Source organism: Anser anser (genome assembly GCF_964211835.1).
Source record: "Anser anser genome assembly, chromosome: 7".
Lineage (NCBI taxonomy): Eukaryota > Metazoa > Chordata > Aves > Anseriformes > Anatidae > Anser > Anser anser.
In genome coordinates, this window is record NC_139727.1 from 34999803 (window position 1) to 35024895 (window position 25093).

Sequence of the window (25093 nt, forward strand, 5' to 3'; positions counted from 1 at the left end):
ACCTGAAGGATTACTCCTTGTGTCCTGCAGGCTTTTTTTTTTTCTTTTTTTTTTTTCCGATTAGAAAACCAACCACAGTGGTTGGCCTTGCCACAAGGTATTTTTGACTCGCCTTCAACATGTGAGCTGAGGGAACTCCAGATCTTTTCCTGTAAGAAGCTAAATAATTTTAATAATTAGTTAAGATCAGTATCCGGTGTCATGAGTTGTAGGTCTCAGTCCATTTTCCCCACAAATGCATATTTATAGTCTACTTCTACTCGTGGCATCGGCTAGCACCCTCCCTTGTTCTGAATTAGCCCGAAAAACTCATTGACTCATTCCAGGAAAGGTCTTCTCCGTGTCGCAGCCTGCTTGAGTCACGTCGCTCAGCCAGCCTGGGAAACGTCCTCTGGCGGCCGGGTCTGCCTGCTTGGCAAACAGCACGCTTTGTTCTTTGGGGTCAAGCGAATTCACAGGTTTGAGCAGGCCACTGCAAGTCAGAGACCACAGGGACAGGAACGTGCTGGGGTAGCTGAGGCACTGCTGCAGGCGAGAGTAAGAAGGAAAAACGGTGAATGGGAATGATTCAGCTTTACTGTAAACGGGTACATCCAGGCCCCGTCCCTGCCAGGAGGGCAGAGCAAATCCCCCCCTGCCCTGTTAGCAGGGACACATCAGCGAGGTGACAGAAAATGTCATCGCTGCAGGTGAGCAGAGCCCTGTCCGGGGCCACAGTGCTGCTGCGCTGCGTGTCCCCGAACAGCGCAGCGCCCTGCACGTGGCACAGAGAGCGGCAGCAAGGCAGCAGCCTTTACTTGTGCGCCGAGTGCAGCTGGCAAGCACCTGAAGAAGGTATTCCAGCCTCATTAACTTACAAAAAACTTCATGCTTCCCTCATATATCCAGTCTTAGTGGAACATCGGTATGTCTCTACTGCATTACAAGGCTGTTCAGGTAATTAAGCAGTACACACAAATGCGAACTGACACACTGGGAAATATACTGCATTGCTGCTGCTTAAATGGGGGAGATAAAGCTATGGGAAAGAGGCAACAGAACATACTGCTGTAAGATTACGGAGATATAAATTCATGCCGTGGTGCCACTAGAATACGCGAGGAAAGTTGTTAGAAACAAAATGAATTCAGTAGCGCCTTGAACTCACTATCATAGTCTGGGGCAAGTTAATCACTTCATCCTCATCCACTAACACATTTATCCACCTACTAATTCTCCACCTAATTAGAGAGAAATTCAGAGCTCTACTGGTCAGGGAGGCAGGGATTAGGGTTAAGAAAACATTTGTATTTGAAACCCCCTACCTCTGCTGGTTAGTGTGAAAGATCCTATAAGAAACTCCCACCCTAGCTAATCCATGACCCTCAGCAGGGAGGAGTGTTAACAATTTGGTTTAAAACTCACACTCTCAGACAAACGCATCAAAAACGGCTTTTCTTCTTTGATTTATAGGTATTACTTGTTTTTCCAAGCTCCATTAAGGACTCTTCATCATGTACTGCAAGGGGCATTAAGCACTGAAAGTTGTTCCCAGCTCTGTATTATTCAAAGGCAATTTACACTAATTATTGGAGTCCGTGGTGTTACCCATACTCATAGAATGATCCATCTCAGCAGGCTAAAGTACTTTTGAAATGTTAATTTATTACTGAGGTATAAAAACGTCCTTACATTAAAGCACAATTCTTTCTTAAATGCCAAGGGTTTTCTATTACTGATATATTACATACTTACTGTTTATCTTAGATATAAGAATAAAGATATAATTTAATTTACTATATAATAGTGCCTATAAAAACCTCCATTAACACAAATTGCACTGCATTTAAACTCAGTTACGACACTGATATTATTCTTGTTTTTCTTGTTTAGCAATTTTCTCAACACGCATGCAAACAGAACACGCAGAGCTGCCTCACGGAGGTAAGCTTTTCAGGCAAGCAGCTGAATGCCAAAGTGGAAAAAAATAAATGTTTCACTGGTGAAGTGTTTCACTGATTCCAAAATAATGTCATTCACACTGAAGTACAGATATTTGTCTGATATCACTACAAGGACAGAGAAAATGTCTTCATAAACTAGTGAGAGAGAACACCAGCCTACCAGGTGCCAACAACAACAACAACAAAAATCCACTAAAAGTGCCCAAGCAGTCAGTTAAATTCTGGCACAAAAGCCATTTATTTTAGCACGAATAGTCCAACCAGTGCTGAGAACAAAGACACCACCTCTTACAGGTTTTGTTTTTCTTGGTCACAGTGTGTAAAACTACAGCGACGCCAACAAAAATTTATTTAACCTTGTGTTTGACAAAAGCCCTTGAAAAATCGAGGGTATTATTTCTTAACTAGCTCAACCGACAATGTTTTCTTCATTCAGATGGCACTGCGTTGCATTCAGTGGTAATATAAATGTTGCCTTGGAAGTGTCAGAGTCTTGGGATGTGTAAGGAGTTTGTGGCAGGTGTAAAAAAGCCCCCTTTGCTTTCCTATCTTTGCTGTCCTCTGCAAGGCCTCAAGGATAGTCTTTGCCCACAAAATGGACCCTGTAGTGAATTAAGACCATCTGCTTTACATCTGAAATACCTAGATAACATCACATAAACAAAGCTTGCCGTGATAGACTCAAATCTTTTTTATCCAAAATTTCTGGCAACCTAGAAGTTGTTTGCATAGCTGAACTACAAAACACGACTTTGGAATAGCAGTACGCTATTCCCTAACTCTGTCAAGACTTTATATGACCTTCTCCTAGATTTCATTTACCTCTCCAGGTCTCTCTCTGCCCATCCTTATACATTCCTAAAATGTAAGGACTTCAGAAATAAACTGCTATGCCTCCATAAAGCTCAATCTCCACCGACACTACCTGTCAGCCCAAAGAAATCCAGATTTGGGAAGGGCAGCCTCAGAAGCTGGCCAGGCAGCTGCAGGTGCTCAGGAGGCTGAGACTTTGCAGAGGAGTCAGGCAATTACATGGGGGAAGTATTGTGCTCACCTGCTTGCCTAAATCCCATGCGTAGGACTATAATTTGCATGCATTACGGTTTGCATACATTAAGGATTATTTTTTTTTTTAGATGCCATGTAATGACTTGTATACAAAACCGCAGTAATTCTACCTGCAAGTCAGGCCTTTAGATATACAAGCTTGACTCACAAAAAGCAGCTCTTAAACTATGGAAATCTGCTTTTGAGAAATGTGTGTTCTCACAAATATCTCTGTAACTGATCATGAAAATGATTCACATCACAAAAAAAAAAAAAAAAAAAAAAAAAAAAAAACCAAAAACTCCTTCTGTAAAATTTAAATCATGAATTAAAGTATGGTTTATTATTTTGAAGCACTTCAGCGCCCATCTGATCAGCCATATTTAATCTTGAATTTAGTCCCAGGCTATGCATCATTTTATCTATAATTCGTCTCTTATTTTGGGAATAGGTGGGCACAGCTAATCCTAGACTACAGAGTCCTGGATCACCAGAACTTCTTTGGAAAGAAGCCATCTGGGTATAAATATCCCTCATAGAGAATAATCCCATCTATCCATAATAAACTGACTTCTTGGTATGCAGATGAACCTATGTTTTGCAAGTTTCTATTTTATTCTTCACTGAAAGTTAGCCAGACTTCAACAGTTTGGATCATCAGTTGTCTCTATAGAGAATTTACTTCCAAACCTAAAAAGTAGTTTGATTTCCCTTGTGCAAAGCTAGCCAAGTCCCAAACGTCCATGAGGAAGGACTGGAGATGCCAACGAGCAGCTCAGAAGCAGTGTTTCTGATGGACAGCATCACCACAAGACAATTTTGTTTTTAGCTGAAGTCCACCTGGGAAAAAACACGTTCGAGCAGAGAATGTAAATCCCGTCCTTGCCTGAAAATCTTACTGTATCTCAAACGGGTTTGTTTTGGCAGGTTGGGCCAAGCAAGTAGTAGGAATTCCCTGTCTATCAGGAACAAATAAACATAGGCCACCATGGAGCCATTCTGCTCATTTCTCTTCACCAAAAGAATGGTTAGAGAGATAAATGAAGCTCAGATGTAATTTTTGGCAATAAGACTCATCTTTATCCACATGGAAGTCTAGATAAAGAATCACTTGAAGCTGTGCAAACTTTCAGTAGTCACTGACATTGGCTGACTGGTTAAACTCAAACAGAGAAGAGTGAGCCCATGCCATTTGGGGTGACTCAGAAGATTTTAGGATCTACAGAATGTATGTTGCGTATCTCTCTGTAGGACAAGATTTCTACCTTTGAATTAGTGGAAATTACCACAGAAAACAACAAAAATAGCACTGGGAAAAAAAAAAAGTCCAATCAAATCCTTAGCTTCCCTTCTAAAAGCGTGATTTTAAGGACCTTGTTTACTAGGAACTGACATGGGACATTGTTCACATCTCAAGATAACTAAACATTCAGCAAATGGTAACATCTGAGATTTAGGGAATTTGAACTTGCAGCCTAGAAATCAATATTCTATTTCCCCCTACAATTCTGCTTAGTAGTTCAGTCCCCCTGTGCTTCTCTCTATATATATAATTTTATTTAAGTATATATATATATATATCAGCAATGACTTAGACTCTTCTGATGAACACATTTAAGAAAAGAGTTTTCAAGATAAACAAAAGAAAAAAAAACCTAATTTCTGAAGAAAAAAAAAATAGATCTTTTTCCAGACCTTTGTTTTTTTACGCATTGTAAGCAGTGGCCCGTTAGGTTTTAATGGCTGTGGATTAGAACAGAATAAAGATTTCATCGTAGGGCCATAAGAAATATTTCAGGTTGCCAGAGAGAACAGATACAGATACCAAGTTCTAAACTAAATCCCAGCCAATCAAATGACTGCTGGATCAGGTACTTAATGAGTATGCTTTATCTTATTAGACAGAAATAAATAAAGTTTGGAGAAAAAAAAAAAAGTTAGCCATCTTACTTGTATGCATTTAATTTTTAGCCATAGTAATATATTTTATTAAAAAGATAGATTAACCAAAAAAATATATCAACAGGTTTGCCTAATAACATCAAGCCAGATATTCTGTATTTTATAAATTCATCAGGATATTGCTGTGCTGCCATTCAGATCACATAGCAGCTGTGCATTATATATGCAAGACTACTGGCACCAGGCAGGTCTTTTTCTAATTAATACAAGTCAGACTGAATTGTTAGGAGGAGGGAAATAGAGCAAAAATGAGAGAAAAGAAGATTTCAGCACAATTGCCTATTGCAACATGAATACTCGGCTCATCTGCATAATATTAATGATACCAAATATGCAAACAGATGTTTCTCTCATTAAATGCTGTATGCAAATAACACTAGGAGGAGTGGTAATGTTGTTTCAGGGTTGAGAGATCACGGGGGGTAATTAAAGGTTAATCCAGTTTTCAGTTCACAGACTGTAAGACATGAGTGGTTGTAAAGAAAAATCGTCACTTAACCTTCAATTCATTACCCACAGCACATGGATTTTTCTTCTAAAATAACAAAAACATATATGTATTTATCCACACTCTAGTGCCGAGGTATGGTGCATATCATTAGGGAAGAACAGAAATTATTTGTTGCCATGAATGCCATTAAGTAGGTGCAGGAATGCATTAATTAGGGAAGCCAGAATATGATCGGGAGTTCCTGATGACAGAGTAAATGCTGCAGTCTCACCAAGCATATTTCAAATGCTGAGATGTCATCAGATGTTAACAGACAATCATCTAAAGCACTCGTGGAACGAAACCCCTAAAATAATTAGAAGTCTAATGTTTAGATACTGCGCAAGTTTTGCAGGGAGCCTCTGTGACTTGGATGGTACCATCAGCAGCAGGCTGCCAACCACTACTTTTGCTCAGAGCATCCTGCTGGGTGGATTGAAAGCAGTAAACATTTTAGCACTTAGATCTGAGTTCAACACGCCAGATGAGACATTCCCGCTCCTTGCTCATAGGAGAAAATAAAGTGATAAGTGTCTGCGCTGCAGTCTAGCCATGTTCTTCAGCAGCAAGATTTTGTGCTGAGGGAAAGGCAAGGCCAGTGTGAACTACAGCAGCCACAGGTGGGAAGAAGTAGAAAGAAGCAAAAAAAATCTTGATTTGTGCAACCCTTTCTATATAATTTCTGGGTGAAAATCGATGTGGGCCTGAGATAGTGAGAGTTGAGAAAGCAGAGGAGATGACAGTTGGCGCTGCTTGGCCTTAGATCCAAACCAAAGCACTCTTTCCTTCCATGACTATAAAATAAGTTTAAATATTTTGGTGTTTCACTCGAAAATCTGCTTCCAGAACTCTTGCAAATTAATTTCTTTAAATATGGTTTCCTAAGAAGAAAAAGGGCTTATGCTGTCTCCCATGTGCTGCTCACCATCTGGCTGTCTCCACCATCTCTCACTCCTCCCCCAGCAACACACAACGCTGGCCCTTCCATCTGTGCCTCACCCATTTCTTTGGGTCTGAAAAGTGATTTCCTTCTTCTCTGACCTCTCCAGTTCCCACTTGGGCTGTTTTTGAGCCTCACACTCAAAAAACAATGACCACACCAACCTATCCTGAAACTTTATCTTGGTTTCCAGGGCAGAGGAGCTCAGGTTTGGCCCAACGGCACTGGATATGGTATATCCTCAACTTAAGCTATCATAATTGTTCCATTCACCATTTGTGTTGCAAATCTTGCTGCTGGAGACAGTCTTAACACTCCATGCCGCTAATTATTCATTTCTTTTAAAATTGCATCACTTTACTCCTTGCCTGAGCTGCTCTTTTCCTCTTTGTTCTTTCTGCTAACTCTGGAATTTCATTATGGAATTCAATTGAAAATTTTCTTATTAATTGAGGGTATGAAAAAAGACATTGAAAAATGTACTGTATGAGATAAAAAAATCATCATATCTATACATCGTTGTCTGCATTCATGTGGCATCCTGTGGCACAAACTCTGTCTCATAAAGATCCCCCCTCGCAATGATTTTCACAGCTATTTACAGCCTGGTTCCATTTGAAAAAGGTCTGATATCCAAGAGAAAAAGCCTGTGAAATATCACTTTTTCTGCAGCTGAACACAGTGGAGGGATTTTATTATACTTTATTTTGTCCTGACTGAAGTGAAATAGAAGCATTATCTTCCTTGCCTTGAGTGTTCAAGAGAGCTGTATGTTCCCTTGGAAAGCACATTTTGTTAGGGTTCTTATATTTGGCAAGCCACAAATTTTAGAACAACGGAAGGGTCATCTACAGCACCGTGGATAAGGCTTTTAAACTTTGAAGGCTCCAGTTACTCCATAGATCATGTCTGGTGGCAGGAGCTTTGCGTGAGGCCCATAGCAGGAATAGGACAAGGGGGAAAATCACCTTTCAACCACGCTGGGCCTGAGCACGGCTGCCTTCAGCTGTACACCCTTTTCCATGGCCACTGCCCCACCTCCGCAGCAGAGCAGCAGCTGCTGTCCCTCCCGAACTGCCAGAATAAACAGCTGAGGATTACCCTGCTGTGAGCGCACACCCGCCGGCACAGTCAGCTCTGCGTCACCCCAGGGTAAAGGGAGCACACGGCAGGATGCAGCACAAGCATAAAGAAGCGGTGGCCAGCAGGTGCAGGAGTCCCGCGGGGGCCTGTCGCGGGCTGATAGCATTTAAGCAGCCGTCAGCCCCCTGCTTTGATCACTTGAGCACAAAGGTGGTTTCCACGCCTTCCCTGTCGCCATCATTCCTAGCCCAGTACTAGGACCTGGAGAGCAATTCAGGTTGGAAATCTCCCCATCCACTTATCTCAAGATCCCATCGGAAAAGGCACCTGTCAAAATCTCATCCCTGGTTTATCACCCCCAAGCATCACTGAGGCTTTCTGACTCAAGCAAGCAGGTGAAGTTTTAAAGTTGTAACCATGAAGTTTGCATGGGTTCTAGTAAATGCCATCTGATCCCCATTAAAACAGATTACAAGTATCCCCTTGAAATGTCACGATGCATTTACAGGGAGAACCATATGAAAAAAAATAAAATAAAATAAAAATTGAGCCATAAAATTTTCCCTTATCACGCTCTGAATGTACTTTCAGGGCAAGTGGATATCCGTAACAGCACAAGTAAATCAGGCCACTGAGGATTTGGACCAATGCTCACAAGACCATAAGAAAATAACGAATACAGTGGGTAGAGGGATGCACACAGCCCTGAAGGCAGACATCTCATGGGTGTGCTTGCCCATTTGTGTGCACGCAGGTGCCAGCCACTGAGAACACATTCCTCAGTCTTTGGTTACCTGGGAGAGAGCTTGGCTCTGGCAAGTAAGCCCCTGGATTCTGGCGTACACAAGGAAAGAAATAGCTGTTCAAATCTATTTATCACGAGCAGAGTTTTGAACGTCTAATGGCTGCAGTTGTTTAGAGGAACAAAAAGATCTTCCCTGGCTTCAGCCATATCCAAGGGGATTAATTTGTCACTCTTCAAAAACAACTCATTGGAGGAATACCCTCTGATTCTTTATTCTCACATTAATTAGGACTAATAAGTACACTAGATACACTTGGTATTTAAAAATTAGTAGAAATAAATCTGCTACACATCTCAAGAGGGCAAAGAAGATCTGGCTGAGCGGGGTGGGAGCCTTGAAAGTGACTCCTGATGGAGAATGGCCCTGCCCTGCCCTGCCAGGCTCTGGCACCACTCTACTCTGGGTACACAGCCAGGGCAGCCCCCAGCCCTGGGGCTGTGGAGAGAGTTGCGTGACAGGCTGAGAAACCCCACCGATAACACCGAGGGCAGCGGGGATGAGTTCTCCTCAGCATGCCGCAGGCAGTGTGTACCCAGTGCCCCAGTGGCTGCCCCAAAGATGGCTGCCCACAACAGCCTCGTGTGCTCCTCCATGCTCGGCCAGGCCCTGCCAGGCCCCAGGGCACGGCCTGAGGACACATGTGTCCCCTGCTCCATCCTCCCCAGTGCAGCCAAGTGCCATCCCATTCCACCCACAGCGTCCTCAGCACAGCTTTTCTGCAGCTCCACATGGAGCACCAGAAAGGGCCCGTCTGCAATGGCTGTTGGCGACATGCAGCAGGCATGCAAGGCTTCAAGTGGGGCCTGGCTGGTCTCTTCACTTTCTTTTAAGACACAGCCTTATGGCCTGCAGGAAGTCCAGAGCACCACATCAGAGCACCAGTCCCTGAGCACCGCATCCTCCATTTTGTACCTCTCAGGGTTTTCCTCGTCCCCAGGTCCCTGCCAGCACTTATCGTCAGCAAAGTTTCTCTGATTTACCATGGGAGGAGTTGGCTGCAGTGGCACAGGGAAAAAAACATGTATTTTGTTCTTAACCCATTTTTTTCTGTCATCAGTTTTCAAGCGAGAAACCCCCTCGGTGCTTTGGATATCTGCAAATCCCTCTTGTGACCAGTTTCTCTCACTTGAGGATGCCTTTTCCGTCAGTGGGGCCGTTCACCTGAACAAAGCCGTCCGTCCCCTGGCTCCAGGGGTCCGCTCGGCTCCCCCGGCATGGCCCCGCAGCCAAGGCCCTGCCCGGCGGCAGGAGCTGGAGGAGCTGGGGACGCCGCGGTGCGAGGCAGTTGTTACGGGCTGAGTGCTGACACCTCCACCTTTCATCATGTCCTTAAACCGCATGGCTTGAGAGGCAGCCTTTATTGCCTGCTTGTTTAAGGTAATTACTACATGTATTTCCTCCCTGCTGGTTCTGCTGAAGCAGAAAGGCTTTGGCCTTCACTGCACTATACATAATAAAGAAAAAAAATCTGGTATATAAACACCACTTTTTCTATACTTTCAAAGGCAGGTTGCAGGGTGAGCATTAGGAGAATGGTCCCTATTTGGCAATCAAGCTAATAACGGTGAAGTTGCTGGAGGGAAATCTCTTGTGGAGCCTCCCTGAGCTGGAAGGGCGTAGAAGGCTCTTTGTTCCCCTGTTAGTAAACAATAATCCTTTAAAGATATTCTGCTGTCCCCAGCAGTCCCCTATAGGATATTGCAAACAAAAAAAAACAGCCCAATTGAGTGTAAAAAAGTGGATTTAACTTCAGAGAGAGTGGGGAAATTTTTACTTTTTAAAGACTCTTAATGTTAATTAAAATCTATGCTACCTGAAGAGATATACAGCACTGGTTTTCAAAGGGGGATGAAGGCAGTCTGATTAGCAAATGATTTGCCAAGTTAAAATATGCTTTTTCATTCTCAAAATTCAGTGCTTTGTACTGAGGGAAAACAATTGTACTCCATACAACAATGAAAGTTCGTGTGACTTTAAAATACGAAAAACAAAAATACACTCAAAAATACACATGTATATGTTTTACAGGGAACTCTTAAAAACAAGACTTTTTGAAAAGTACACCGAAAAGGTAAACATATAAGCAATATGGAAATTCTCCATTTAAAATCTACTTAGCAGTCAGCAGTGTGTCGATTTGAAATGCTTTGCATTTCTAACTGTTCCCCTCTTCCTAATAAGCACTTCCTAATAAGCATCCAATTTGTATGTTATTCTGATGAAATGGTTTAAGCGAGAGAAAATGAGTAGTTTGAAAAATAAAGTTCTACAGAAGAAATGAAGTGCTATCATTGAAATCTTTATTTATATGAAAAGAAAGGGCTAAAACATTACCTCAGCATTCAAGATTACAACATCAGTAGGATATAAAGTAAATCCATTCTCGTAGTGAAACATCAGAAACCATAATCCTTTTTCAAAGACCTTTTGTTATTTTAATGTCTGACAAATTATGCTTTTTTAAAAGAAGAAAAACACTTAGATTTAAGAGGTTTCTTTTACTTCAGTAAAAGTAGTTTCACTATTTAAAAGTTTTAATTTTCTGTAACCAATAGTATTTACTATGCTGGCAAAGTATTAACACAAGGGTAAGGTTATTTTAACCTCAATAGGACTGAGTACAAAGTTACCACCAAAGAGTTTTGCATCAAGTTGTTATGGCAACTTAGCTTTCAAAAAGTATTAAGTTTTAGCAATGGTTTTTGTTTCATTATTGTTTACTTTTCCTTCAACTTTTTAAGCTGGAGTTACAAAATCTTACATCAATATCAGGTTCAAAACCATTCAAGTGACAGGAGGTCTCAGAGTGTGTTTAGAACTTGTTTATGTTACAAGAAATTCCAGGGTGATGTCCAAGGCCTCCCATCATCGCCTTTGGGGGGAACTTCCTGACCTCAGTATGAGCCTAGAAGTCATTCCATGGTGTTCCTGGCACTGAGAAATGAGGACAAAAAGAAAAAAACTACGTAATTATCTCCAATGTACCGAAAGAAAGAGGACGGATCAAAAGATGGAAGAGGTGACCTTTCTGTTGAGCTTTCAGCTTCTCCACTTCATGTGTTCATGTAGAAAAGCATCAGGAATAAGATCCTAATTGGTATTCTGGACTCCTGATACCACACGAAGAACTGGAAAAGTGAAATACATCAGGTTTCATTGGGTGCAGACATTACAGATGTTCCAAGAAGCCTACTTTAGAACCTATAACACAGATAGGGAAAAGACAGAATTTTGGCTTTAAAAACAGCTGGACAAGAGCTCTGGATCACAGAATGTCACAAAACATTCACAACAGAAAGAGCCAGTGCTGGAGGCCCTCAGTTCCTTCACCCTCATGCTGACCCTAACCCTTCTGTGTAGCAAAGCCTCTTCCATCTCCAAACGCACTGTGAGCTATGGCTTATTCGTGACTCCAGCATCTCTCCCAGCTTGCCAGTTTGGGCAGGGGAGTACCAGAGCTCAGCCCAAAAGAGTCAAAGAGTCGGTCATGCGAAGGAGCAGTGTGTTCTGGGCTGATTTCCACGTGCAATCTCATGGGTGCATGGCCAGATATTTCTTCTGGCTTCATTGCAGTAATGGGTTTTAGAGGCTTAAATATACACTGTAAGATAATAAATAAACAAGCAAGTAAACTTGTTAAATAAACAAGTGTAAGAGGGTAAATGAATTGGGTCTCTTGTGAAGAGGAGTTCTTTTTTCTATATTGAAAAATTTCAGAGCTTTTTAGTGAAACTTGAAGTCATGGGGGAGTCTATGTTATTTTTATCAAAACTTTGGTTCGTTGTTTTTCCTCACCAGGTGTCTCAACTCTTTTCTCTCACAGTTTTCCTGTTAACATGTTTTTAAATAGAAAGGTAGATGGAAATAAGCTGGAGAAATTGAAAAGAAAACTGAAATATCAAAAATAAAAAGCTTACAGGCACATGCCTATAACAGATTTGGAAGGTAACAAAAATAATTTATTTTTAAAATGTGAAATTATTTTGACATTTAAAACAGTATTTTCTTTCCATACCTAAATGTCAGCCATTTTCCTAGAAGACAAACAAAACACGAACCTTTGTCTACCAAATTCTGCCAAAGATTTCTTACATAAACTTGGCAAATCATTGAATTTGCCAGTTTCTCCATGTGCTGTTTGGAAAATGAGAACAATAGTACTTCCTTTTTCTCATCCTCTGTCTTGTTTATTGAGATAGTCACCACTCCAGGGAGTACACAATCTCTAATTATGAGCAACCAGCATAATAGCACCCTGATCTCTAGGACCTACCGCAATACAGAGAACTAATAATCATCACAAGTCATTCGTTCTGATGCATGATCTGCAAGAGCTATGAATACTAACATATGCTGGAAAGTTCTGTTTAATTTAAACTCTTTGAAAGAAAATAAAAGCCTGTTTTTCCCATTGTTGTCCTTTATGCAGGCTTATACTTTCCAGGAAGCTTCTGCCTTTACGTTTCTTCCTTCCCCTTTTCAAAATGGAATTAAAAGTCTCACTAAATGAATGGCCAATCTTTTTCTTCCTACCAGATATTGTCACCCAGGAACATGCAGCAAAGGATGTCTACACTATCGTTGAGTTTCATAGAGATCTACAGAGGTCTGCCAGCTGCTGGCCATATGCTTAATCTGAAAAGGAGATATCTGTGTTCTCTGTTGCCTGTACGTCTCTTTCCCTGTTTATATATTCTTACTTTATCAGGGCATATTATAAATCCGTCTAGCTCAACTTCTGGTTAGGATCCAAATCCTCCAGTTTCTCATTATTATTATTTTGTTGTTGTTGTTCAAATGAAATTCCAGGGCCATTGTGGGAAATCCGCGCAGCAACAAATGCGATGAAAGCAGTAAGATTTCACACAAATGTATTCAACACAAAACAAAAAGTCCACAGAAGTTCATTTGCAATTACATCCTTTCTTTAGAGGGTGTTTTTTAATGACCTGGTAGTATTTCAGAGCAGACAGAATTTCCTGTCAACTTTCACGGCCCTGTCCAGAATCTCTGTCCACTAAGTGACTTGTGTGGTTTCCACCACAGAAACCTCTGGCCACCCCAGCCATCGCAAAGGTCGGAATGGGTTCCTTGACTCCCCTCACCATCCCTTATGAGAGGGAACTGTGAAACAGAGGATGATGAAGTGAATTGCTCACAGTCAGAGGAAATAGCTGACCTGGGAACTGAGTTCCAGTTGCTCAACTCTCTAGCAGGAGCCAAACCACAGGGTATTGTTTGCTATTGAAGACTGTGGACATCCCCAGATACTTGAAGTCAGATTTTATGAGCAGGCTCGCTATGCACATACCCGTGTTGAAACGATACATCTCTGTACGACACCAAGGCAGGCTTTTATATTTCGAGGCCATGGCAAATCTTTACCACGAAAGCATTTTGATGTGCCTTTTACACGTCAGGCTTATTTTTCAGAACGCAGGAACATGTCTCTTGGGAATGCAGATTGGTTCCTTAGGACTCAACTTAAACATTCCCATGTGGTAAAACGAAGTAGGAGGATCCAGTGAAAGGAGCTCTCACTTCTCATTTAATTTACTACCTAATACTCAGCAGCCCAAGATATATAACACACTACAGCACTGTCTACATGTTTCCCCTTGTGGCAGATAGCAGATAACTGTTAATAGACTTGCTTAGAAAGTTTATTTAAAGGAAGAACTTAACTGGGTTATTTTTCATGGAGGTGTGAACATTGCTTAAGGAGCTTAAGTCTCCATGTAGAAGTGGTATCAGATAGGTTCACGAGGATGCTAACGTGCATTAATATGGAGCTGCAAAAACAGTCGTCACTGGCGTATGTAGATAGAGCCATTTTGTAAATAATGCCCTCTCTGATATTGCAGAGTTCTGGGATTGTGGAATATGGCATTATTTCAAAGTTTAATAATATTAGCACATAATACACACCCTCTCTGTCCTTTCTGCAACTTCTGTAAAATCAACAACAAAACCACTGGGGCAGAATTTGGTTTTCTTTCCAGCTGCATCTGGCTCCTGCCACAATAAGATTTTGTCAGCCAGTCTAGACAGGATCACACATCCATTCTGGAAAGGTGAAGGTGTGGATGGGCTCTGAAACAATTCCCATCCTTCACTTGTCAGGTGTACCCACATACTTCCAAACACTGCCACGGACCTAGCTTGAAACTTCACTGTAAGGACAACAGTGGGGAGCTCGCTGAGTGGGACTGGGCTCTTACACATCCGCACCTTGCAGCATAGTTCTCTGACCCCTTTCCATTGCTGGTGAGCGACCCTAGCACCTTCTGCCTTCAGAAAGAGTGGAAAGTTCACACAAAACCCTGCTCAGCATTCTCCAGAATTTAACCCACACTCCACATGCTGTGTGGTGATCAAAATGTGATTAAAGGAGCATATATTACATGATGTTCAGGTCTAGAGAAATGTTTTAATGGAATAAAGCAAGAGCCATACATTTATTTTATTTTATTTTATTTTATTTTATTTTATTTTATTTTATTTTTTATTTTTGGTTTAGATGTAAGCTGCACCTCCTGGTATTTACAACCTCCAATATTGAGTTAGTTAATAGGATCCAGACAATGAACCTGACTACAGGGAAAAGCAAGAGACTGTTTCAGTTTCAGCCAAAGAGAAGAACAGACTCAGGTTGATAAATGGTAAGTATATTAGATGTTAAAAAACATTTCATTTTTAATAATCCTAGGTGTTACTGACAACCCAGGTAAAAAGCAAAGTTCATTTCTTCAAAATATACTTAATCTGACAGTATCCCTTTAATTAAGTAGCAATTTAGATTTTCCTCTCTTCCACATACAAAGCTTTAATGAAACATGAAAGCCACAAAAGAAATTTGCGTGTGTTTCATGGCAAGGCGTGAGGAACGATTTTCTGTTTAAATTCACAGGTAGTAGCTATACAAATAGCATTTAATATTTGTCGGAAGTATTATCTGCCTCTTTCCCTCACAGCATGACATTACTAAGGTAGTAAGTCCATGAGAATACATGATTTCCTGGCTACTGTATTGAATACGCACCTTTAAACAAAGTTAGACTTGGGAATTTACCCATATCTTAAAATGCTAATCTAACACTAATTAAAAGGCCGGTGAGTACGCTTTGATGAATTCCAGCTCGCAGAATATGACAGCTGAATTCCGATGGCACGCGCGGCTGTAGCAGAATTACAATGCCCGAGCCGGGCAAGCCGCGCTCTGCACCAGTGCCGGGTGTAGGGAGGGGAGAGCTGGAGCTTGCCACGGCCCCTTTGGTGCTGCCGTCCTCACGAGGTGTGGCCAGCCACAGCCTTTGTTTCTCCTTTCATAGCTGCTTTCCAGCGAGGCTGAAGGAAAAATTTGGCTGCTTCTTCACCCCACCTTCCCTTCAATATGTCCCTGCTATTCACTGTGAAATGTCTTGCTCTTCAGGACAAAGGCCACCAAGGGGAAGGAAAGCCAAATTTCACAAAAGCGGGTCATTTCAAAGGTTTCTTCATCTCCTTAAAACCCACGCATACCTTTTGTTAAAGAAATATAAAGAGATCAGGTAAACATTCTGAAACAAGCCTACGGGTCCAATATCTTCTGCAAATGACTCTCTTGATGGTCTTGTTAGTCTTCCCGTCTTAGAATCAGGACAAAATTCAAATCCAGCTTGCGACACAATTTGGACGTACACCCTATGAACATACACATGCCTCTGTTAAACTGACTGCAGATCTCTTCAGAGGTACTTCTTGCATGATGATATGGGAGAAGCTAACAAAATTGTTCTTGTAGTTTTACCTTCGTTCTTCCCACGCGAGGAAGGCCAAGATTTAATTAAGGTAAATTTACAAGTTAGGTTAAAAAAAAAAAAAAAAAAAAAAAAAAGTGTGGCTTGGAAGTAGCCTTCTTAGACCTCATTCAAAAAGGATTTGGAAATTGAGGTTTCCATATACCTTTACTTACCTGACTGCATAAAACTCTGCACCTCTGTCTTACACAGAGCTCCATGTAAATCACAGCAGAATTCACCACGTTTCTTCATCCCTTTGGGCTTTGCTGCCCCTTATGGTTGCTTTCAGAATAATAAACACAAGCAAAGCTGACCACACCATTTGAGAAACCTGAAAGAAAGAAGATGAGGACCACTTACTGTCCTGGGAAAAGAAAGCAGGAACAGTCACCAATACAATAAAAAATGTTTGCCAAAGGAGCCGGGCTGCTTGCTTTGGCCAGACTTGAAGCACCAGGTTCAGAGAGATGTTCTGAAAAAAAAAAAATCTTTAAGAAGGAAATTGTCCAGTGGGAGAAGGTGGAAGCAACTATGATCAGATGATGAAAGCCTTTATTCTTCTAGTAACACAGAGCTCTGTCTAGGAGTATTTTGAATCAGAAAGAGCTGAGGGCTTAGTTGCTGGTAAGAGTCCGTGTGTATTCACAGATATACTGCAGCCAGGGGAGGCTCCTGCACAGAGACCTTCATGGGAACAACCACCACCTGCCTGCCTGGGTGAAGTCTCTCCTTTCTCTCTTCTTCAGTAACGACAAGGGAAAGCTGTTCCCCTCTGCAGGATAGGGCACTGTTAAGATCAGATTTCTATGCATTATCTGATCTGAATGCAGTAGCAAACACAGCAAAGAACTTAGCTATAAACAGATAACACAAGCGAGGAGTTAGAAAGGGAAAATGTAATTTCTTTTTTTCCTGATTAGAAAACAGCGGTGGGGACATCATGGCTGCATCCCCCAAACAACTCGGCTATTGCAGAGCTGCAAGGCTGAGCCTGGCAGCACTGGGACGCCCTCTCCGTGCGGTGGTGCCCGCGCTGCCACCCAGCTTAGAGAGGGCCACAGCTGCTGAACTGCGGAGGGAGTAGCTTGAGATTGTACCTGTGAGGTGGAAAACAAGCACTTCTGTCAGCCCAGGTAGGATGTCCCTCCTGAGGATCCTGGCAGCTGAACTTTGCACTTCCTATCTGTAATAAAGTGGATGGGAGAGCATTGGACATCTCACCAGGCACTAACTTTATCACCAAAGCAACCCTCAGGGTAGTTAAAGATTTTATTTTGATTGTTTCCATCAAATTTGTAACATCTAGAGGACACCTTTCCCACAGCTGAGGAAATATCCCAGCCACTGAGGCACTGGGTATCCTGAGGATGATTGATCCTAATTGTGTCATGTCAGTTTGTATAAATAATTACTTCTTTACCAGATCAGAAAGAGAGTGCCTGTACTTATGGGTTAATGCACAAGTACATCCACAGCCTCCCTGAGAGGCAGTGTCAAAGTTTGAGTGGCTTTATATATACCCTCTGGCAAAAACGGAGATTGCAACTGAGCAGTGTCTCTTAAAAGATCAGTGGCATTTTAACAGTGGGCTCTGGGATGGCTCTGCGTGTTTAAAATCTGGCTCGAGGCACTTTTTCCAAGGTTTCACAGTGAAATGGTGCCAGTGCTGGATATTGAACTAATTCTGGGAAATGTCTATCCAGATTTTTGCAAACGAGGCTTAGGGACTCTCAGAAGATTTAATGGAGTGGACACAGCTCTGCACTAATAGAGCTACGCAGATTTGGGATGGGAGCTGGCCGGGTGCTAGCCAGCTTGGACTGTGGGCAGGATGATCTTAGACTGGCCTGCAAAAGACCTTGGAAAAATATCCAGAGTCCCAACTCATACCTTTAAACCAATATCAGGCTGCCCTTTCAAGGGGGTGGGGAGGAGAGAGATTTTCCAGATTGTTCTTTTCCCTCGGCGAGGGTGAATCTTATTTTGAGCACAGCTGAATTTCTAGATGAAGAAAATTCATCTCCTCACAAATTCTGCTTGATCTTACTACCACAAACAGTGCGTACCCCCTTAATATGTTCCTTGACTGCTTCTCCTAGTTCCCCTGCTCTTCGATCACAGATAAATAAACCAAAGACAGCATGATGCCTGTTATCTAAACAGATTCAGGTAGAGCGAGTATCATAGCACAATCACAGTACTTGAAAATTGTATTTTTCTGGAAAGGACTTTTACTAGCCTTCTTGGACCGTGCACAGAGGAAGTCCTAAGTCTGGGGGGAGAAAATAACTCTTAGTAACAGAATGTTTGAACATTCATACAGGATTAATTACTTGTTTTATTTTTTTTCTTTAAGTGATTGTACTGCTAGCAAAAGTGAAAAATAAAGACTCTGATCTATGCCAGGCACTTAGTACATGCAAATACTCCACAAGTTTTTTCCTATCTTGAAGAATTTCAGCACAGACTACAAAGGCAAAGTGGACTAAACTGATCCCCGGAGAAAACATGTGCAACTCCACTTATATGAAAAGACCACTCGCTTCAATAGAGCTGTACCCACTTATCCTCAGGAGGAATTCACACATTTTTTTTCTATTATTAGATGGATGTCCTATTTCTGTTGGAGTGTATGTGATCTAAGCACTTATACTTATTTTTTTTCAAAAGTAGAATTCTGTGCTTATATGATGAATTATACTGCTGAGCAGTGCTGTAAATACCAATTGAGGTACATCAACATTTGCAATGCCACTATGCTGAACCTGAAATACTAGGCTGTCCAAAAAAAAAGAAAGAAAAAGAAAAAAAATATCAAACAAAGCTTCTGTTCAGATTTGGTACAGAAAATCTTTAGTCTATGGCATACCACACTTGCAAATCAGCGCCCTAAGGATTATACAGCTCTTGGAATGTCATCAAAATGGATGAATTTCACAACAAATAAATACTGTGGAAAGAATGGTGAATTTCCAGCAATTATTCCCCCAAACCTATTTCAACAAAATTTTGTATCCCAGATGTGATTATGGCACAGTAATTTCTAGTTAACACTTACTTACGACAATAATTGAGTTGAAAATATTCAGTCCGGGGCAAACACAAACTCTTTAAGACCTAATGGGTATGAGCAGTATAAAATAGGGGCTTATGACAGATTACTTGTGAATCACAAAGGTTGCTGCCAGGTTCCTACTGTATAACAGTAAAATGTCAGGTTGCTTGTGGCTGTTATGATTAATGTGAGATCAGGTCTCTGTCAAATTCTCTATCGCCTTGGCCCCCTCTCCTAACATCCTTGGGCATCCCTGGAAGCAAAACAATGTTCACTTACCCTAATACTTGGACGTTTGCGAGCCAGCAGTCCTAACTAGGATTTGTGCACACAGCCAGTATGACCAGAATGAATAACATTTGAATAAGCACCAACAAAATTAAAATTACCCCTCAAGTCATCTTTTGTTCACATCTGTGCAAGCAGTACCCGTTCTCTCCACACCAGAGGGAGCTCAGACATGACAAGCAGAGGTTACGCTACAGCTTTAATGGCAACACTGCGTGGCCAGAGGGAGATTCAAAAACCACTCAGGAGTACAGAAACACCCTCACTGCATTATTCTAGCTGGTGAGCTGATCAGTTCACATTGTCCACGAACTTCCTCCTTCTAAACCAAGCAACCTCTTCTCTACTCAGCATTGAAATACAAGCCAGTATCTGTTCGCCTTAACAAATGCAGGTCCTCATCTCCAGACCAGAATTTGTAAGAAACGCATACTATCACCCTCATTTGTTCCAATGTGACCCGTTTTGGAGTAAAGGTGTTGCTCTTTTGATTGAGGACTGCGGAATACACTAACCAGTGATTTCCCAGAGCCTAGGCTGTAGCTAAACTATGCCACTTTCATGATGAAAGAGTTTGGCAACATATTTCTAGAGCAGGGACTTTCTGAGGAAACCAGAAAAAAAAAGAGAAAATTAATTACATGAAGTAATTCTATACTTCAAATCCATAAGTACATGGAACAACGTCATCCAGCACTATCATCTGCTATCAGAATCAATGAAGGCTGATTTCAAGAGGAGCACTGTCAGACTAAAACATGGAGCCCTTGAGTACAGCATGTCTTCAGGTAACATCAGAACAAGAGTGCAAACTTGACTGTTTGCATTTCTTACCAACCAATTTCTACGTTTATTTTTTTATTTCTATACTTTTTTTTTTTTTGAGAACAAATTGTTATGTTCCAGGTCTGATTTTAAGCAAAGAAACATAAAACCTCTCAGTTCCACCACACACAGTTCCAAGGAAACTGGAAAGACAAGATTTGATGGTAAAATAAACACGGCTGTAGGCAGATACAAAACAACACAGCCATTTTTAGACAAGAAGGATGACAACTTTTCTTGAATGAAATTAGGGCTTCCACTACCTCTTATGACGCTTAGAACATTCACGTTCAACGTCCCAGTTTCTTGCCCTCTTCGCAGGGCAGATGGCAATGAGGTACCTAATTCCCATTGGCTTTCAAAGAGATTTAGAAACCTACCTCATTTGCTCAAGACTTCAGGTTATTTCCAACTATGACAAACCACAAACTAAACAGAGAATAACGTCCATTTGCCACTTTGCTGTCGACTTGCAGGTTGTCCTCGTATAAATTGCTCAACATTTGTATTCCTCTTTTGAGAGCTCCTATTAAAGTTAAAAAACACTAGCAGTAATATATTAAATACTTTTTTAAATGCTTTGAATTTGAACTAGAGGTACCTTATAAATAGGTATCTATCTGAATAAGCAACATTCAGAAGTAACAGGAATAAAACTTGGATTCACGCCATACGATCAATGCCAAATAAAAATCTGCTCTGGTCTTGCTGAGGTCACTCAGCGCTGTACAATTCTCATAAAGTAAATATTTTTGAAAATGGGGAATGCTCTGAGATTAAGCAATACATTACATTTTTTGATCAAATGCCAGAACCCATAGGTGAATAGGAAACAGACATCAGTAATTACAGTTCGTACTCCAGCTATTTCAAAACCCCTTGCTTCAATGAACAAGTATTAACTGGACAGACACTCCTTCACAAATTAGAGGTTGCAAAGGCTTATTACACACCATATTTATCTTTGAAACTTGTCCAACAGAATTAAACTAAAAAATAATGATACAGATTATGGTTGCAGGCAAAAAACTATTAAAACTAACAACTATATATATGTTTTTATCTGTCAAACTGTCCCTGCAGCCACTCTTTGGTTTAGGAGCTCAGGAATGTGGTATTTAGAAATACTGTTAATTGTATTAGCATGCTGTTGTCAAACTTTAAACTGTATTTTCTCCCAGGATTTGATAAACAATTTCTTTCTTAATTGTTCAGGCCTTATAACACAATAGAATTACAAGAACATGAGTCTGGACTACCTCCAGATGGAGCAGAAATAAAAAAGCATGACACCCACGTGAGCGAGCAGCTTATACTGAAGCATCTAACACTGCTTAGAGAAAATGTGGAGCCATTAAGTTGACATTGGCCAAGCCTACTGTAAAACCAAAAGCAATCTAACCACCTCACTCTGTTATAGCACTTGAGCTAATAGTTAGTCAAGAAGCCTTACTGGCAAAGTTGGGCCCCTAACACAGCTCTGGTCAGGCCAGGTAGCTCAAGATAACTCAAGATCTCAAGATAAATTGTTCTTTGAACTAGTGTTGCATAATTGCACAAGGACATTCCCCTTTCCAAAGTTAGTTTTGCCCTTGAGAGATGTCTACAAAAAAACTACAAGCTTCATCCCCCCCCCCCATGATGTAGGATTACTCAGCGTATCTTACAAGAATCTCACGGCTGTAGTTTGACTAAATATGAAGCTGTGGTGGGGAAAAGAAGCGGTGCAGAACTCGCTCATGGATTTAGGTTTCCTGAGGCTTCTGAGAGATGGTCAGAACTTTGGCACAGAAGAAAAGTACTCTACAGAAGCCAGGAACGTAACATCTCAGAATCAGATGAGTAATTCAGGAAAACATTTATTAAGGTACAATTATGCATGCATTTATTATGCATTCAGATAATCTCTATACAGCTGCATTAGGCTCCTAGGTTTTCCCTAGTAATTAGTGGCTTTTTTGAACATTGTATAATTCTAGGAATTAAATAACATTAAGTCAGTATTTTAGATATATCAAAATACTTGAAATGGGTTATTTTTATTTCATCACATAAGGAACCCAAAGCAAATATTGGAACCCAAAGCAAACATTTTGCATACTTCCCAAATAATTACATTATTAACAACCTAACATAAAACTAATTAGTCATTTTAAGTGAAATTGAAAAATATTACATGAAGGTTTGTACTGCTGTGACGAATAGCGTGTCACCTTCTCAGACAACAGCTGCTATTTGAGGGTTTGGATTTTTTATAACCCATTTTCAAATTGAACAACCACACTGATCCTTATGATTAGATGAAGATCTTTATTTGATCAACGTATATTAACTGTTACTATTAAGAGTAGTATGAGCAGATGTATAGCATGTTTAATATACAGTACTTTTGTGTTTATATAATGGAATACCACTTATGTTTTCAGCACAAAATTATTAGTATCATTCTACTTTTCAGGACGTCATAAGCAGAAAGGTCGGCTGTACCTAACACCTATCTGCCAAGTGCTTAAAAAAACTAACAGAAACTATGGGCAGAGTGGCTGTTAAGTTTTGGACAAGAATGTTTTGTACAAACCTACTTTCTCTGGGACTGAGGAAAAATATAGACAATGAGGAAAAATCTGGAGAAACATTCATGGTGTCATCTAGTTTCGTTACAACAATAAGCATGCAACCTACCTTTGCAAACATTTTACTAAGAGATATCACTTCCTTCCATACCAGTTTCTAAAGCTAATGTATTTTGTAAACCATAGTGTGAGATTTATGATGTTCTATTGCAGAAACCTGTTTAGCCCCTGATTTACAGTCCTGGCAATTGTATTCAACTCCATCATCATAACTAATTACAGCTAACTGCAGATTACCATATTGCAAACTCTCATCTTTGTGAAAGAAATATGTTCCACTAAAAAAAAAAAAATCAAACATCCTGAGGGCTAATGAACAAAAATGCACTATTCCATGTTAGACTGCAAATCTAGCCTCTTCGAATTCATGCCGTAAAACTTCAAATTACTATTTGTTGGCAAGTTGTTTTAGCCTCAAGTACTTACACAGTAAATCACCATTACGCTAATACCATACCTTTGGCCTGAAACATATTAATCTTGGTTAACAATACCTGACATTTACATTACCAATTCAATTCAGGCATTGTGGTGACTAAACATATATGCAAGAGCTTCAGGGAGAAAAGTTATTAGTTCTGAATGTGTCCTTACTTTTCACTGAGAACAATTTTGTGGAAACATCATCATCAATTCTTGCTATAATTCTTGTAAGCATTCAAATCTTAATTTATCTGTAAAATATTTGAATAAAATCTGTATTTGTCTCTTGGGTGCAGCTAACTGTAAAATATAACAAATCTTAGGTATTTTTGAAGATTTACATGTTTCTATACTTGATCTACTCAAAGAAACTGACTTTAAGAACTTGAGTTCTTGTGAAGGAAAGGGTAACAGGATTTGAAGCATTCTGAAAAACACGGCACCAAGACGTAATGAATAGTACCAGATCCTCCCAGTAGAGGAAGGATGGGCTTTTTCAGCCAACTTCTGTTCGCATTTACAAAGTCCATAAATACATAAATAATAACAGTTTTAAACAGGTAATGTGTTCTTTTCTTTATTCAGCCCCATAACACCACCCTAAACTCTCAAGCAATCATAGAAAAAAGCACTTAATTATGTCTGTATAACATAGGGAAAAACACAGAAAACCTTACACCTCTCCTTATACCCGTTCCATGGGTATATGGCAACTGCAATGAAGCAGAGAACACATTTGGATGAAGTATTTTATTCCATCTTTAGAGAGCTCCCTTCCAGACTCCAAACACATTCTACAATAGATTACCTTAGATTTTTATATTTTGAAGAGAAATGCTGTAACATAGCATAGATAGCATTTGTGCTACGTTGTAAGAGTGACATAACAAGATAATGTAATTTAACGGCACTGAAACACAAGGAATTTGATGTGTTAGGGTTTATGTGGTTTTTATTTTTATTTTTTTAAATTTTGTGTTTATATTTAAGAAAGTCACCCACAAAGATTCACGTAAAACCAGGTATTTAACTCCTGATGAAAATACAATGGATTACATGTATCCCATGTTGCTTTTTGTTTCCCATCTTTTCTTAGCTTCAAATCTGAAACAGAGGGAAAAAAAACCATGAGGAATCGTGAACATACATACATCAGGTATTCAACCACATTCTTAGCAATAATGACAACAATCAAAACTTATTTTTAAAACCATAATAAAGACAATGCAATTTAACCATATGGCCAATACATTAATCCTGGTAAAGCATCCTTAGTCTTTCACACTGCTCAAAAGAAAAAAAAGACACAAGGTTAAACTAAACAAATAAGATTAACACAAGCCTAACTAAGGAAACATTCAACTGAGATTGTATTGCATACACTTAGTGCCAACGAAACCACAAATGTTTAATTCCATACTCAAATGACTTACCCCCAAGCAAGCTTCTTTTTCTTCCGAGCTTCTTGGGCAGCCTCTGCTTCTTGTTTGGCTTTTACAAAGTTGCGGCAAGCGGCGGCTTTGGCAATTTTCACACCAAGCTAAGACATAAAAAAGAACAAAGGAAAACTGAATAGAAGCAAATGGCTCATATGAAATGTAAGCCTCACAAATTACTTCGTTTGGTATTGTTTCCCAAAGGTCAATAAATATTTAAAATATCTTTCCAATATTAAGCTGAAGCTGTACTGTAAGATTAGATGGACAAAAATGTCTCTTGGGAAGTATACAAAGTAGTGGGATCCTGTGTCAAGCAATCCTTTTCACCCAATTCCTTAATTTTGAAGGATAAAAGCAAAGGGCACTAACTGTGCCTTT

At 40.3% G+C, this 25093-nt stretch overlaps 1 protein-coding gene and 1 long non-coding RNA gene across 3 annotated transcripts in view; both read right to left on the reverse strand.

Moving 5' to 3' along the window:
• Nucleotides 1-14326: 14326 nt before the first annotated feature.
• On the reverse strand, nucleotides 14327-21843 carry LOC310902240. Its single transcript, XR_014586579.1, has 3 exons — nucleotides 17150-21843; nucleotides 16226-16383; nucleotides 14327-15792 (listed from the first exon to the last, which is right to left on the reverse strand). It is a non-coding gene; the product is annotated as an uncharacterized lncRNA (long non-coding RNA).
• A 2358-nt stretch (nucleotides 21844-24201) lies between these two features.
• The window catches only part of FAM204A (family with sequence similarity 204 member A), a 16211-nt gene continuing 15319 nt past the window's right edge, over nucleotides 24202-25093 (reverse strand). For both annotated transcript variants that reach the window (XM_083843464.1, XM_083843465.1), the window contains 2 exons: nucleotides 24710-24816; nucleotides 24202-24380 (listed from right to left, as the gene is read on the reverse strand). In XM_083843464.1, the coding sequence (XP_083699590.1) occupies nucleotides 24329-24380; nucleotides 24710-24816 (159 nt within the window). In that variant the 3' untranslated portion in view covers nucleotides 24202-24328. The remainder of the gene's footprint in view (nucleotides 24381-24709; nucleotides 24817-25093) is intronic.